The following is a 17,585-nucleotide window of genomic DNA, read 5'->3' on the forward strand; positions in this document are numbered from 1 at the left end:
CCAGCTGTGACTGGGCAGAAGAAGGCTGTGTGAAAGGACCTGCAATCACTGAACTCTCAGCAGCCGACAGCCCTGTTTGTATTCTGGTGCTTGTGGAGATAAATGCAGTACGAGCGTGGGGGAAGATTTGGTTAGAGAGAACTACATATCTCACACAGGGTTTCTTCACTGAAGGTAAGACTTTTTTCAGTACATTTTTGTTGTGTGTTTGTCAATAAGTTCATTGAATTCAATAAGAAGCTTACAGTGCTTTATCATTAACTAAACTGTTGGTTTGAAGGCAAAGGAAAGTGGAGGATGAAGTGTGTGAGATGTTGGCTGCCAGGAGCTGCCCTGCTGCTGCTCAGTGTGGCTGGAGTGGACATGGAGCATCTCCAAGCTGAGAACCTGAATCTCCTTCCCCCCGATGAGCACAACTTGGTCCTGAACAGTGGAATGAGAGGTATTTATTTGTGTAGACTTTCACTAACAGTTGTTTTTTTGTTGCTTTTTGATGTCAATAATGCACTTTGCTTGCAGTTGTTTGGGATTTGAAATTCCCATAACTGCAGACTAATTCTTGCAGAATCTTCAAAACTCAAGCTGATGATAATGGTACAGTGTGCACTTTGTTTGTCCTGTGATTGCCTTTAAATTTTGAATGGCTTTTTATCTTAGATTATCCGTGTGGATTATCCAGAGGGTGAAGGTCAAATTCCAACCTGTAGACCCAAATTGCTTAGTGACTCATTCATGATAAGTGTCATGTCCCGTGAGGTGTATCTTAGCCAGATAGTTTGTCAGACAAACAGTTGTGATTGTTTCACAATTGATCAAGGTTTAACCTGGGAGACATTGAGAAACAGCGGTGTGCTGTTGTCATCAATGTAATGACTAATCACTGGCATCGCTGTTTACAACAGTGTCAAGATTCAACGATACCACTGGGAGCGCTAAATTTAGATATTTACACATTGTACACAGAGTGGTTGCAAACATGAATAGTTAGACTTAGACATTTTAAGAAAATATGTTTTTTTTTTCGGTTTCTTGCCAAGAGTTTGAGGTTTGTCATGCTTGTATGTTATAATGAAGCTAAATCTAGCAGCCTGTTAGCTCAGTTTAGCACAAAGAGTGGTAACAGGGGAAAAAGCTATCCTGACTCTGTACAAAGCAAATAAAATCCTAAATCAGCGTTCCAGCAACCGTAAAGCTCGCCAATTAAAACGTTATATCACTGTGCAAATACCAAAGTTTTTTCATCATGGACCAAGGATTCCAGTAAGTTAAACAAACAAAATATTGTGTGTTTTATTAGAGAACTTTAGAGACGATGTCCTGGCTGTTCATATGTTATGGACATTAGAGTCGTATCAATGTTTATTTAACCCATAGCAAGATACGCATATTTACAAAATGTCAAAATGTTCTTTAAATAAGAAAAAATGCAGTTACTTTAAGATTATTTTAATTTCAATGGAAATATTATTTTATTATGTTTTTATGTCTACATAATGAAACAAAACAAAAAGCCCTCATTATGTTGTGGTTGTGTTTGAAGTTTTCACTGTACCCATGGATGACTAAGTGTCAGGGCCCCCCTGGCCTTCACCTACAAAATGTCAATCAAAGAGACAAGCACCAACCAGTTGTTAATTTACCCAACAGTGCTGCCCAGAGACTGCCATGAGATGCTGATGACCTCTTCAGGCCAAGCCAGAGACGGGGTGTACCTGATCCAACCAGGTGATTCCCCCATTCGTGGCCTACTGTGCAATGCAGGAGGGAGGCTGGACTGTGGTGCAGCATATCACCGTCAATAGCAGCGTGAATTTCGATCGTACCTGGGCTGAGTACAAGCACGGCTTTGGGGCTGTAACGGGTGATCACTGGCTCGGGAACGAATACCTTCATCAGCTCAGCCGTGGCCCTGGGCGCTATACACTGGGAGTAAAACTAGTGGACAGAGATGCTATCACCAAGACGGGGGAGTATGATCCATTCCTGGTGGAGGATGAATCCTCAGCATACAGGCTGAGGCTGGGGTTGTTTCAGGGCTCAGCTATAGACGCTCTGACCCTGGACACAGAGAACTACCTGCATGACAACCAGAGATTCACCACTAACGACAGAGACAATGACAATTACTTCCAAAATTGTGCTAAACTGGAGTTTCAGGGGGTGCCGGGAGGAGGTTGGTGGTATGACGCCTGTGCTGGTGCCAACCTCAATCGCAGGAATGTTATTTACTGGCAGAAGGACTGCAACAAGGAGCGACTGTGCAAGTATGCATGGATGATGGTGAGACCTTCAGACACAGTTAAATGGATTCAAAGTGCAGACTGCAGGAAGGATGAGCTATAGGGACACAGGATGTGTGTTACTGTATGACACTGGGTTTGGCAACTATTGAGAGACAAGAGTTTTGTTTTTTATAGGTCATGTTTATCCTAATAGCCATTAAGCTGGACATTCAATTCATCACATTTTTATTTAGAAATGCATGGACATGATCACAAAATACTGAAAAGAACAAACAAATGAATCACAAACTTGGAACACGGTATAAAAATGCAGTACGGTTTTAGCTCTAGCTTTGTTTCCATCGATCACCATGTCAATACATGAAGCAAAGCGTCTCATAATTCCTCAAATAGCAAGTGCAGATTTATCACAGTTACAAAAAAGGTTTTTCATGACATTATAGCTTATGACCTATCCAATGCTTACACGAAGGAACATTTCACAAACAGCATTTTATTTGCCACAGTACATTACAAGTTTGCCAGAAACACAATGAAGATATGATGACAGAGAAAACAAATACTGTATTTCAATACTCAAAGAAAAAATATCCTGAGGATGAAGACTAATAAACAGTTTATAATAAACAATGTGTACCTTTAAATCCTCCACAAACAATCCCATTGTAAACACTGACATTGTTGAGCAAGTTTGCCATGTAGTTGTAGGGTTGTAGGGTCGAACAGACGGATTCAGTTTGGAGTTATTTTTAGTTTTTTGTCATTTAATTTATGGAATGATTACTCTTTATTCTCCACTGAGATTTTGCCAGACAGGAAATGCATAACATATAATGTGAAAACAACAAAGCTGAATCTATATTCGCTTATCTGACAAATTACAATGGCACGTGTGAAAAGGCTTTGATTTATCATTATCATCAAGTAACAATCTTGACTTAGCAAGCAGGTTCAGACATAAGGACGACACGTAATAGCCCTTCAAATAAAAATTGCAATTCCAAAATATGCATCCTCATTACAAACACAATACCTAGAGAATTGAACGTACATTTTGGGTGTAGGTACAAGAATTTGGGGGAAGGATTCTGGCTTTTTTTTAAAAATACTTTTAAACCAATATGCAGTTTAATAATTAGATTGGAGCAATTTGATCATGATCCAGATATCAAACTGTGCATGTTAAATACAAACGCAGTACAATGTGAAATAATTTGAGTATTGGCGGCATATCCTTTGTAAGAGCCTCAATTTTGGAAGGAAATACTGGTATTTTGAAAACTATTTTAGAATATATTTACAGTGTCACTTATCAAGTTGGGAAAATGTTATATTGTTCTGTCATTTCAAAACTTTGAGCAGTTATTAACATACACTATAGCAGAACTACTGATTAATGATCAACATTATAAATTGTACCAGCTCCTTGATATAATGTTTATACTTTTGATACTCTTTGGAATTCAAGTTCATGAAGCAAATATTATCAATACAAACATATTTTACAGCCATAATTTTCAAATAAAAAAATAGTTCATGTCAGTTTGGAGCTGACCACAGGGTTTTGTCCATACCAGTATAGTTTCTCCTCAATCCTTTTCTTCTTCCACTGGCAAAGTAGGAGCATACGGAAGGTCTTTTGGAAAGTCTTGTTACAAAGGGCGTAGCACATGGGATTGACGGTGCTGTTGACGTAGCACAGCCAGTAGCCCAGATGCCAGAGTGAGAGGGGAATGCAGTCTGAGCAGAACGTTGAAATAAGCACCATGATGTTATACGGCGTCCATGTTAAGATGAAGGCCAGCAAGATGGCGCTGAGAGTCTGCGCTGCCTTCCTCTCCTTGATCAGAACCATCCTCTTCCTCTTGGTGATCTGGTTCTTCAACGTGGCGTCTATGGGCTTCACCGTCGAGGAGGTGGACGGGACGCTCATGGACTCAGCCGAGGAGAACGTAGACGACGCCATTTTGGTGTCTCCGTTTTTGCTGTGGTTCTCCACGTGAGTGTCTTTGGCCACGGGCTTGAACTTGTAGGACACGCACTTGCTGCTCTTCTGAGAGTTGCTTTTGGGCGGCGTCTGGAAGAAGCTATCCTCTTCATAGCTGCTCAGCTGCTCGCTCTCGCTGCGCACTCCACTCTTGATGGTCTCACAAGCTTGATTCCTAAAAGAGGGCTGGAAGGCCCCTGGAGACACGGGCCTGTCCTCGTCCTCTGACGAGGCGTAACTGTTGAAAGTGGTCAGCTGACCAGCTTTGGACCACTCGTCATTGGTGGTGGCCGCAGATTTGGCCGCTTGGCTTCTGCTGGAGGAGGACCAAGAGGCTTGATTCCGGTCATGTGAAGTCGATCTTAATTTACAGCTAAAACAGGATCTGATAATGGTCTTCTGAGGTTGGGGGACCCCAGGCTCAGTGGGATAGTTAATCCCCTGCAGCTCCGCCAGATCTTTGGTCCTCTTCTCAGTCTCCTTGTAGATTCGACAGTATAGGATTGTCATGACTGATACGGGGATATAAAAGGCAGCGATCGCTGTCCCAAAGGTTATCACAGGCTCGGAGAAAAACTGAATCTGGCATTGCCTCTCAGGGACAGTCCTTTTTCCTACAAAGTATTGCCAGCAGAGAATAGGTGGGGCCCACAAAACAAGTGACACCAGCCACGCCAAGCCTATCATGATCCCAGCTCGTTTTGGAGTCCGCTTGGCCCTGTAGGTCAGAGGTCTGGTGATGGAGAAATATCTGTCGAAACTGATCACCAACAGGTTCATGACTGAGGCATTACTGGCTACATAGTCCAACGCCAACCACAGGTCACATGCAAGGTTCCCTAAGGCCCAGTAGCCCATCAGTATATACGAGGTATACAGATTCATGGAGAAAACACCTATGATGAGGTCAGCAGCGGCCAGACTCAACAGGTAGTAATTATTCACCGTCTTCAGCTGGCTGTTGACCTTAAAGGAGAGCATCACCAGGACATTCCCCACAATGGTGATGAGGCTAACTATAGCCGACACAGTTGCAATGGTGATCACCTCCCAGAGACTGTGAGTGACCAGGTGGTCATCCATTGTACTGGTATTTACAGTGGAGTTCAGTACGCTCTCTCCCTCCATGGTCTTCTTGTGTTTATTTGCATCCAACCATGACAAGCGTGTTTTGATTTGCCATTTTTTGGAAGATCTCCTGGTAAAAAAAAGAAAGAAAATGTTATTCTATAATCCTTCAAAAAAATAAAAGCTCCCTTCATAGCCACTAGATGGCCTCGATTTAGCATGTTGAGCATCACACAGTCACACTTGGCTTGACACTAAAGAGAATATTTTACTATTTTTATTTATTTATTTTTTTTAACTAAAAGTCAAACCTGTTTTTGTCATACAAACTTAGATGATAGCATTGGTTTTGGTGAATTATATGCATTTGGTATTGAAGGCATTGTTTTCTCTAATATTCTTTAGTTGCATCATTAAAGAATGTCATGAAGCTATTGTACTTCACGCAGCTCACACAATTATATCAAGCTCATGTGAGTTTACCCATATGGAGTGTTTTAGACAAACATCTGTGGCACATTACAAAAGAAAAATCCAGGTCATTGCATAATTGTTTTCCTTGCTCTAAATATTTGCTGCTAGTGCATAAACTCAATTTGAGGGCCATTACTTGATGAAAATGTAGCGATATTGATTGTGGTTATTTTGTTATTCATTGTTCTTAGTGCTTTATAGCTTTAGAGCTTTTGGGGTTCTTGACTAGAAATGTAGAATCTAGCACATTGTGATTATTTCTTTGTTATAACATTACTGCAGAATAAATGCATCAGATAGTAATAAATAATCAATTCATCAACTACAAATGTGTGTAAATGTAGCAATATTTTTTAAATGTATATGCTTTAAATTGTTCATCTGTTTATAGGTGGTTTAACTTTTAGTTTTTTGTCCGTCCATTCTCTATACAAACATCACTGCACAGAATCATAAGGAGGTAGAGCCTGCAAGCACCAGACAAAATACTTGGGTTCATCAGAGAATGAGATTGTTGTCACATCTACAGCTACGGGATTATCCACTTAATGTGACCTGCATGTGTTTAGAAAGTGGGACCAGTAAATCAAAGTGAGTATCCATCACCACTATGGTCACTATATCATTATGAACAGTTGCACCCAAACAGTTATTGAAATCTCCATTGCCAACCATACAAGTCAACCTATGTAAACATTTGCATCTTCACAAAGGCTAAGAAAAGGAAATAAGGATGAGAATTGTATTTTACATCATTATTACATCAAATGTGACTTGATTTTTCCCTGACATCCTGTAAAAAATAAAATAAGACATGAAATAACACTTGGATAAAAGTGTGCACTTTGGTGCATTCTATGGGAGCAAATACTGTGTATTCAGCTATGACATTTGTTTGTGTATAAAATGACAAATGCAGTCGGAGGCCAACTTTGAGATTGGTGAAACATACAAATCTGCCTACGTTTCAAACTCACTGCCAGCTATTTCATTAGCCATCAAATTCCTATTTTTGCAGTGTACTCTTTATTTTTAAAATAAGCAAATAAGCAAACATTTCTTGTGTGGAGAGCCTGCGCAATTCCCTAGTCATGCAATATGTTTCCCTTTGCTGCAGCACTTTAGTCCTTAGCTAAAGAGGCTTTTTCAGTTCGCAACTGTGCCTGGGTGATCGTTTGCCTCTTTAAAACATCGCTTCAACTCCTAACTTTCAGGTTCCTCAAGGTCTCTAAAGCCAACCACAACAAAACTTGGTACATCAAATCCTATTTACTGGCCTTTTCTTCATAAGATTTGGACTCACTAGTCACCAAATTGTCAACTCGCAATGTTTAAGCATTTGTCATGAATAATTAAGTCATATCCGTACTCAAATGCAATTGTACAGTTTCTTAAAAGTCTCATACTATTAAAGGAGGTACAGCACACACTCTACACCAGCAGAGGGCAGCAAACATCCTCTTACAGCACACATGGCTCCCTCACTCTCAGGTTAAAGCGTTGATGTGCATGCACATTTCATCTCAGGGTGCTGGACACTCCAATCAATAGTGGCTGAGGGGTTATTCATGCCAACCACAAACAGTGTCTTTGAAACAAGCCCAAGGGACATATTTCTATGGCTTGACAGCTTGCCTTTCATGACCTACAAATGTGTGACGGTGCCATGTGGTCTTGCTATTGCTCTTGCCTTGAGGGTTTTTCTCAAATTTGTTAAAGCAGCATTAAATCCTCTGGGTTTGAGTACATTTCTACCATTTGTATATACAAATGATTATATTTTGTGGGGAAAAAACTGATTTGTGGCCATTCAGACTATACAGTGTTTGAGCGTGAGACTGACTGTTCTACACCGTCAGTTGAAATAATAAGTTTGCCCTTCCTCACTCCTCTCCCAGGAAATACCTCAGCCAACAGGCATTACGCTGTTGGCATATTCAGCCGTGCCACTTGCTCTGCTTAAAGTCAGGGAATTTCAGTGCCATGTTACAAGTCCAGCATCTGCGCCCTGTGCATGACCTTCCAAGACCATCTCAGCAGTGCAACAGTAGTAGCATACACCACCACCAGGGAGGCAGAGATTGTTTAAAATTTCAGTGTGGAGCAACAGTTAAATTTGGGGAAGATCACTTCCACAGAGAGAATCCACCATGGCATTTTTGTGTATGTGGGCAGAGAAACAGCTCTGTTATATGGTGATTTTGTATTTCTTCCTGCAGTTTACTCGTTGCATTGGGCATGAAGCAAAGTTGGCTGAAAAGCTGGATGAACGTTTTTATGTTCTCCAAGCCCACATAGCCCACATTCATCCAAAACAGACCAACCTATGAGTATTCTGCTCCTTTCTTTCACATAATCTTTCTCATGTACCCAGAAGAACTCTCCTAACTGCGCTCTCTCGAGCACCTCCCTAAAAATGTATCACAATTTCAAACCACAATGCAATTGCTATCCAGTGAGAAATAACTTCCTCACTCATTGGCATTCGTTTGACAGTGCCAGGGTAGTAGGAGTGCCAGCGGCAGCCTGAGGCCCACACAAATAACATTCCAGTCATCGAGGGGGTCCTCCTGCAGGACTTGTATCGTCTCTCATCTTGTTGTAGAATGGCATTTCATATCACATCACTCAAATCTCCACATCATTACACTGTTTAGGGTAGAGAATTCGCTGCTTTGTCCTGGTATGCACCAACCGTTGTTTTGTTCTTGTTGTTTGCCTCAGCAGACACCCTAATAATTAAATAAAATGGCTTTTAAAGTGTTAACTTCTGGATAGATTGCCATACAATTTGGTACAGATATTCATGTACCCTCAGAATTAATGGTAATAACTTTGGTCATCCCCACTTGTCATCCAGCGCCATTATCTGGTCAAAGTTTTAATTTGTAAATATGCAAACATTCCCATGAGCCTTAGATATACCGTTTTAAATGCTAATTAGCAAATGTTAGCATGCTAACGCGCTAATCTAAGAGAGTTAAAAGGCAAAATGAGTAGGATCTTTCTTGGTTCAGTCAAAAGAATGGAGAAGGGAAAATATCTCTGGATTCGGCTATTAGCGAATTTAACAACTTTTAGGATTTACTGATTTGAATAAGTGCCATTCAAGTGTTCGTTCTGGGAAGTTGACTAACCTCAAAAAAATATATACGCTGAATTATAGATGTCTCTTTCCCAATGTAAGTCAATGGGAAAAGGTATTTTTAGGCCTAATGGCATAACGTGACTGACGGAAGTTGTAATTCCACAGTTCGACTACTACAAAAATGCTTTAGCTTTAAAGCCTGCCGCACTTCCTGGGGTTTTTATTTCAAACAGAAAGAATCTAGGGTTGGCTTTCACCGTTACCCTCATTGAGCTGGGAGGAGGAGCCAACTTTGAATGTTTACGAACCGCAACTGACAAATAGGCATCAGCATGTTGGCATTTTCCTTGTGAGCATGTTAGCATGTTGACATTAGCATGGTGATTTTAGCATGTAGCTTGAACATCGAATAGCTTCACAGAGCCGCTAGTCTAGTTTTATTTACAGTGTAATCCCTATTTTGTAGTGTTTAATGATGTAGGTACACAAGCCAGTGTCGTAGGAAAATAACCAAAATACACCAGCTGGTATAAAAAGAGTGTATATTGTGTGTATATATATATATATATATATATATATATATTATTCTCCTTTTTTAGAACAAAAAAAAGGCTGAACAATCATAGATTATATTCTATGTTATTAATTAAGCAGAATTTCAAAAAAGGATATTCCTGAATCACTGATGACTGTTGTGTTGCTCAGCCTTCACACATAGAAAAGACCTCTACCTCATGATCTCAACAGGTAGAGCAAGTCAAGCTTGCTAATAGCTTCTAAATCGAGACAGGAAGCGTCTTAATGGTACACTCAGTGTGTGGGGTAAATATGGACTCTGCATCCCTATAAATAGTGAATATGGTCCGTTGTGGCCTCTTTCTGGACTTTTCATGGATTCAGTTCAGTATCTAACGGTGGTGAAGAGCTTTGTGATGCCGTCTGGGCAAACAAAAAGGTTGATTTGGAAAAACAAAGACAATCCTGCAGTATTTAGTAGTATACCGCCGGTATTGTGACTTGGTTGTATGCAGTGTATAAGAATAAAATACCAAGGGTCATTAGTGCCAAATAGTGATGCAAAGTCGTCTTGTTTTCAATGAAAACGTCCTCATTACATATACATCCTAAGAGTATTAGACGGCCTCCTGAAATATCGTGTTAGCTCGGTATGCATAAGTGATGGCCATTGATCCAGTGATTAACAGTGACCAGTCTATGAGTGAGGCAGGTAGCACAATTCTGTCCAGAGCATCCGCACTGAGTGCAGAGGTGGACAAGTTGAAGGGTGGCTTCCTGCAGGTCCTCTGGCATCCTGGCCATCAGTGCTCCTGTGCAGTGGCTCCATGCACTGGGCCTCCCAGTCATACATAACCTTTTGTGTGTGTGTGTGTGTGTGTGTGTGTGTGTGTGTGTGTGTGTGTGTGTGTGTGTGTGTGTGTGTGTGTGTGTGTGTGTGTGTGTGTGTGTGTACGAAAGGGAAAGAAGATAAGAGAGACCAGAAGAAGAAGGAGAGAGCCAAAGAGAGGGAAGTCAAAGCTAAGGAGGCAAAGGACACCATGTGTGTCTGCATGGTGAGTATGATGTGCAAATCAGCCCAGAGCTTTTTGGCACAATAGTTTGTGCGTCCAGTAGTCAGCAGCCCACTGACCCATGGTTAAGATTCCTGCATATGTGCCGTTCTAGATGAGGACATAATAAATGCTTGAATCATTCTGGATATCAGGCATTGGAGGAGAAAGAAAGAGGATTATACAAGTAAGATCTGGCTTCTAAACATGCAACCTAAAATATTTATCAGTGCGTCCGTGTTGGTGGCAAACCAAACTATGTATACTCAATAATGCAGAGTGTACTTTTCTGTTTTCCGTTTATTCAATGCATAAATTTCCCTCTATTTTGATTTTAAAACAAGTACAAACTTGAATTACATCTCTTCTCCGATGGGAAATGATGATAATTAGATGAATATTATTATCCGCTTATGGACACCCTGCAGTGGTTATGGCAGCTGCTGAAGGGCATGAAACAATTTTGCGTAATGCCTCGAGGAGTTCATTTTTATGAGCGACAACAACATTTCATTAATGAGCCATCATTTGGATAATGATCTGGCTATAAACTCATTTGTGTTCTTGTATGAAGAGTTTTCTAAATATGGGTGTCTGTCTCTATTTGAGCCTTTGGGTTGTCTGATGTTACCAACTCGTAGCACGCCCAATTTTCTCTATGCTGATGTTACATTCTTCTGCAAAAACAAAAATAATGGTTTGAATGACCTCCATGCTGTTCAAATATTTATTTTCAGTTAATGGTGGAAGTTAGGCTCTTGTGCTCAAAAACACTCATAAACACATTAAGCTACTCTCAGGTTGTTAATATAATTCAAATATAGCTCACTGGCATATTATATGTGAAATTCAGGAAAACAATCTGATGCTGTAGTATATCCTTGCTGGACAACTCCAAAACCGCCATTGTCAATTTCACAAAAAAAAAAGCAATTTTCTGCACTAAAACAGTCAAGTTAAGTGGTCTACAATCTAGTCATGATTTTCCCTAACCCATCTAAACATTATGGTTTTATGGTGACTATTTCCAGGGTCTTTTTCCAAGATCACCAGCACCTTTGTACATTTGTTGCAACGCGTCACAAGATCTGTTGGGACTGGATGGACTCGTTAAAATCACGCTTCACTGCTTAATCCTTCCGTGTTTTGTCATTTCCACTTAATCAAAGAGAGAAGGGGAAAGGATGTGAGAGCCCTGTGCTTTATCTTTTGAAAAAGAATACTGACATACTGATATGAATATTACAGTCTGTGAAAAACACATTTTCTTAATGTATTCAGAGAAAAACTATAGGCTTTTAAATGTATCCCATGTGTCATACTTTTCTATAGCAAGTCTTCCAGAAGAACAGATGCACACACATCTTTCCGGCAGCACATCCTCTGTTGCCTTCATTAAAGTAAAAGGATACATTAAAAATACATGCTGAGACCTCTCAGACATGCACTTGTGCACACATGACGCTGTTTCCCCTTAAATCCAGGTCATGCCTTTGTGCATTAATCAAAAAGTGCACACTCAATCACTCACGATTCTCCGAAGACTGCAAAACAAGTCACTTATGTAAAAGGTGAAGGGAGAAAAAAAAAAGATCAACATACTCACAGTTGACTTTCATCAGATCTCACAATCTTCAGTTTAAGGGCAGGCTGCGTATCCTGGTGAGAGCAAAGTTCATGGTTAATCCCTTTGTTTTGCCTGGGAAGCCTTCAGGTCAAGTGCGGCGCTGAGGAACAGGATCACAACACAGTTGGAGAGAGGATTGAGGTGGATGGGAAAATCCTGCTGACTTAACCCTCGCATGCCAGAGGAGCCCGGGGTGAAAAGAGTGAGAGGAGAAAGAAAGACGAAGAGTAGGAGGAGGGTGGAAGCCAGGACGCTTCGGTCATCCCTGCTCAGGAGGCGCAGAGTACAGCATCACGTTCCCCTCGGCCATCCAACGCAGCCACCAGGCGTTCAGATGAGTAAAGTATCCTCAAGTTGCAGAGCATCCTTTCTCGTACATTTGTAAATTAGTAGAATCTGGAGCCAAAGAAAGAGGATGGGAGTTAACTTTTTCCTCCGAGTCTGTGCTGAGCTGGATGAACTGCCTCTCAGCCAAGTTAAAGCAGAATGTCACTGAGAAGCTGCCTGACGCCTGAGTCAAGCCACTGCTACTGCCACACTGCTGCTGCTGCTGCTGCTGCTGCTGCTGCTGCTACTGCTGATGCATCTACTCTGGCTGACACACACAGATGTAGCTGACGTTAGCTTGCTGTGAGGAGAAATTCCCATAGGGCTGAATGGTTCATCGTGTTTCGGGACAGTGAGCATGCTGCTCAGACCACAGAGTGTGAGAGGAAGGAAGGAGAGGGAGGGAGGGGGGGGGGGGGGGGGGAGGAGGTGGCTGGGTGACTTCTAGGGGTTCGTTTTAGAAAGGTGTGGTGGTGGAAGTGAGGGTGGTGTTCAGTCAGAGCAGTCAAGCCAAATCCTGCTTTTGTGTGGTTGTAACAAACCATTAATTACCTCCAATGGCATGTCTTTTGTGAGTGTTTTAAAGAAAAGCAAGAAGAGACAGTGTTTGAACAGCCTATCAGCAAACTCATCTGCAGAGCATAAAACGCCACTGCTGCCTTTGTGCTCACATGGGAGAGCGCTGCCATGGCTGGGCCAGATAAGCAGACTACTGAAGTGACAGATGTTTTTTATTGGGACATTTGAATGCGCGTTTGTGCGTGCGTGCACGTGTGTATACAGCATGTTTGTTATTTGCTTGGCATTTGGCGATTGTCCTGGATTGATGTTAAATCCTTATAGGTTTTAATCCAGATGATGGTTGCTGATCTGTCCCATGAGCTCCCATCAAATCACCAGAGATATATGCTAATAAATCCAGATGCTGCCAATATATTATTTTGAAATGTAGAATATAGTGAAGGTATTGTCCATAATTATATTTATGGCACTGGTTTATATTCACAGGACAGAATTGGCTGTTGATCCGGTACTCACTCAGAATGATCAAATTTCTCACTCAATTTCTAAGGTCTGGATTTACAGTTAGGCTATTATATTGTATAGTCTAACAAAAGGAATCTGAGGGGTTGTGGGAGGATTAACAAACAAACAAATATATATATTTCTCTTACAGAATAGTTTTTGTTTTTTTCAGACTTTTCCCAGGTTTTTTGCTTTTTCTTTCGAAACACTGGATCTTTTCAAATCTAAATTTCTTATACTTTAAAGGGCCAAAAGCCAAAAAAGGTTGGGAACCTTATGTATTTGCTTGCAACAATTTGGAATGCAATAAGTAAGTAAAAAAGTCAACATATTCTTACAGCACTTTTCTGGATCAAACATCACAAAGTGCTTCACAATCAAAGACAAAAGTAAAACATAAACATAAAATACAGAAAAATAAAGAAGTAATAAATAAAATAGAGAAAGGTTGGTAGCCATGCAATGATAATAGCATAGCCCAATGTGTTGAAAAGACCTCTGAAGAGCAGCACTTTGCCCTTTCAGGAAGCTGGTTAGTGGACTGTAGATAGATGACACTCCCTCCTATCCTTCATATTGACATTTGTCATAATGCAGCTCTCACACTGAAATGATTTTGCCACTAGGTCAGTGCTATATGCCTATGACATGATTGATGAGTTTCATGAAAATCCTGCCATGTCTGTCCACCCTCCACCCTGACTGACTAATCTAATGCCATCTCTAGGCAGCCGGCCAAAGGACAGACACCTGGCTCATCATTACCGTTAAATCGCTGACCGATACAAAGTAGAGCATAGTCATGTTTTTTATGCAATACATCCACATATTAGCACTCACACAAAAGAGCAGGCACACATATCATAAATGTATTGCCTTACAAGCCCATTCATATTGATTATATAGGATTTAATCTTATTGATTAAATCCCAAAAGTCGATTAGAAATGATGTCAAGATTATGCATTATTAACTTTCTCATTAAAGTCTGATTAGTACCTGAAATTAAGCATACAGGACTGTCTCAGAAAATTAGAATATTGTGATAAAGTTCTTTATTTTCTGTAATGCAATTAAAAAAACAAAAATGTCATGCATTCTGGATTCATTACAAATCAACTGAAATATTGCAAGCCTTTTATTATTTTAATATTGCTGATTATGGCTTACAGCTTAAGAAAACTCAAAAATCCTATCTCAAAAAATTAGAATAGTTCCTCAGACCAAGTAAAAAAAAAGATTTATAACAGCAAAACAAAATCAAACATTTGAAAATGTCCATTAATGCACTCAGTACTTGGTTGGGAATCCTTTTGCATGGATTACTGCATCAATGCGGCGTGGCATGGAGGCAATCAGCCTGTGGCATTGCTGAGGTGTTATGGATGCCCAGGATGCTTCAATAGCGGCCTTTAGCTCATTAGCATTGTTGGGTCTGGTGTCTTTCAGCTTCTTCTTCACAATACCCCACATATTCTCTATGGGGTTCAGGTCAGGGGAATTGGCAGGCCAATCGAGGACAGTAATGCCATGGTCAGTACACCAGTTACTGGTGGTTTTGGCACTGTGGGCAGGTGCCAGATCATGCTGGAAAATGAATTCCTCATCTCCATAGAGCTTTTCAACAGACGGAAACATGTAGTGCTCTAAAATCTCTTGGTACACAGCTGCATTTACTCTGGGCTTGATGAAACACAGTGGACCAACACCAGCAGCTGACATGGCTCCCCAAACCATCGCTGACTGTGGGAACTTCACACTGGATTTCAAGCAACTTGGATTTTGCTCCTCTCCAGCCTTTCTCCAGACTCTGGCACCTTGACTTCCAAATGAAATACAAAACTTGCTTTCGTCTGAAAAGAGGACTTTGGACCACTCTGCAACTGTCCAGTGCTTCTTTTCCATAGCCCAAGTCAGACGCTTCTTCCGTTGTCTTGAGTTCAGAAGTGGCTTGACCATGGGAATACGGCTATTGTAGCCCATTTCCCGGACACGTCTGTGAACAGTGGCTTTTGATACCTGGACTCCAGCTTCAGTCCACTGTCTTTGAAGCTCCCCCAAATTCTGGAAGCGACTCTTCTTCACAATGCTGTTATGCGGTCATCTCTCTTGGTTGTGCAGCGTTTCCTGCCACATTTCCCCCTTCCAACAGACTTTTTGTGGATGTGCTTTGAAACTGCACTCTGTGAACAGCTTGCTCTTTGAGACATTTCTTTTTGTGTCTTACCCTCCTGATGGAGGGTGTCAATGATGGTCCTCTGGACAGCAGTCAGATCAGCAGTCTTCCCCATACTTGTGATTTAGTTTACTGAACCAAGCTGAGTGTTTTTCAAGGCTCAGGAAACCCTTGCAGGTGTTTCGAGTTAATTAGACGATTCAAGTGATTCGTTGAACACCCTACTAGTATACTTTTTCATGATATTCTAATATTTAGAGATAGGATATTTGAGTTTTCTTAAGCTGTATGCCATAATCAGCAATATTAAAATAATAAAAGGCTTGCAATATTTCAGTTGATTTGTAATGAATCCAGAATGTATGACATTTTTGTTTTTTTAATTGCATTACAGAAAATAAAGAACTTTATCACAATATTCTAATTTTCTGAGACAGTCCTGTATGACCTTTAACACTAAAGCCCCCCCCCCCCCCCAAAAAAAACAATGATGGATTTCCAATACACTGAACCTAAAAGTGCTTTTCCTTCCAGATAGCTTTTTGGTTTTGATCATCCTCACCCCTTCCTCTCTGGAAAACAATACTCACAAGGCATCTAATGATAGCAGATGTCATGGAAACATATCATTCAAGCATCCCCCTCCCTGCTCATCTGAAGGCATGGCTGCTTTTGCTCAGGTCACTGTCTGAACACCGCATACCTGTGAGAGACAAGATGGGATAGGAAATCAACAAAGCCATGGATGGATTGCATCTGTCCACAGTCCACAGGGGCATGCTTATCTCCTGACCCAATTGTGCACCCATATGGTGGGGAGAAAAAAAAAGATCAGCCTCTACATGATGAAATTCTCTCTTTTTGCCGTGTTTGTGCTTGGAGTGAAAGGACAGATCCAGAACTGAAACTTGGTAAATGAACTTTATTTAGTTGAATACTGCCCTTGGACTTTTTTCTTGATTTGTTATTTGCCAAATTAGAGATTAGCTTCCATCACTATAAACGATAAATGTCCAGCAGAAAAACCTGAAACAATCAATAGCTCACTCTGGAGCCCCCTTTAATTTTGTTGATCCCCGGCAGCGTGCGCTCTCTCCACACTGGCTGAAAGAATCGACTCTGATGTCCTTCTCTCATCAAGGCTTTGATGTGCAACAAATGTTTATCTGCCGTCGTCCCTGCCGATCCTTTTTTCTTTCTGTCTCCCTGCGGCCCTAAGCAACAACTCCTTTTTGACATAATGATTTGCCAATACCTTGTAGCCTACTGTTTCATTGAATTTACAAGTCCCCCTACTGTGGAGCTCGCCGAGTATAAAAGACTGCTTTCTTAGATGATAAGATACACAGCCATTTGCTGCACAAACACCTTGTTAAATATGATGATTGTAGGATTTTCTAAGAAAGTTATCCAACATTTGATCAAAGCATTCTTTTAGGGTCATGAACGCATACTGAAAATAGAATCAAGAAGCAGCATCTATGACACTGACAAACAGTAAATGAGCAGCTTTCTATGTACCAATCAGCCAGGGCTGGGTGGCACATGAGCTCTCCCTCTCAACAATGCAACTTTAATGTCGCCTTGACAGAGGAGATTAGGAGGTAGGCTGCTTTGAGTGAGCTGTTATTGTGGACCTGTGGTTTGCACTCCTTTGAGGACATCCAACACCGACTCCTCCGACGCTCATGCGTCAACAACAATGACCTTGTCTGAACGAGACCTGGGCTAACCTTTGCACATGTGAGCGTTCATGTATCTGTGAGTCACATTGGTAATAACCCATAACAGAGTAAATAATAAGTCCCGTCAGATCATCAGGTTAAGCACATACATGCACTTTCACCCTGAAACAAACGTTATTAAGGTTTATTGGACAACATACATTATATATTTAATACTTTGGTGAAATACGCTTATTTGCTTTCTTGCCGTGAATTAGACGAGAAGATACCTTTGATGTCTGTCTGTTCAATATGAAGCTAATGCAAGAAGCTAGTTA

At 40.9% G+C, this 17,585-nt stretch overlaps 2 protein-coding genes across 2 annotated transcripts; one reads left to right on the forward strand and one right to left on the reverse strand.

Annotated features, from left to right (window-relative positions):
• Positions 1 to 297: 297 nt before the first annotated feature.
• On the forward strand, positions 298 to 2,343 carry LOC115027695 (fibrinogen-like protein 1-like protein). The gene is given in 3 exon segments (XM_029461171.1): positions 298 to 442; positions 1,648 to 1,739; positions 1,741 to 2,343. Coding segments are annotated over 3 exon segments (840 nt in total).
• A 122-nt stretch (positions 2,344 to 2,465) lies between these two features.
• On the reverse strand, positions 2,466 to 5,358 carry chrm5a (cholinergic receptor, muscarinic 5a). Its single transcript, XM_029460774.1, has one exon. It carries the CDS (start codon positions 5,356 to 5,358, stop codon positions 3,778 to 3,780), a length of 1,581 nt encoding a protein of 526 aa, XP_029316634.1. The 3' UTR covers positions 2,466 to 3,777.
• Positions 5,359 to 17,585: the final 12,227 nt, after the last annotated feature.

Source organism: Cottoperca gobio, chromosome 22 (assembly GCF_900634415.1).
Source record: "Cottoperca gobio chromosome 22, fCotGob3.1, whole genome shotgun sequence".
Lineage (NCBI taxonomy): Eukaryota > Metazoa > Chordata > Actinopteri > Perciformes > Bovichtidae > Cottoperca > Cottoperca gobio.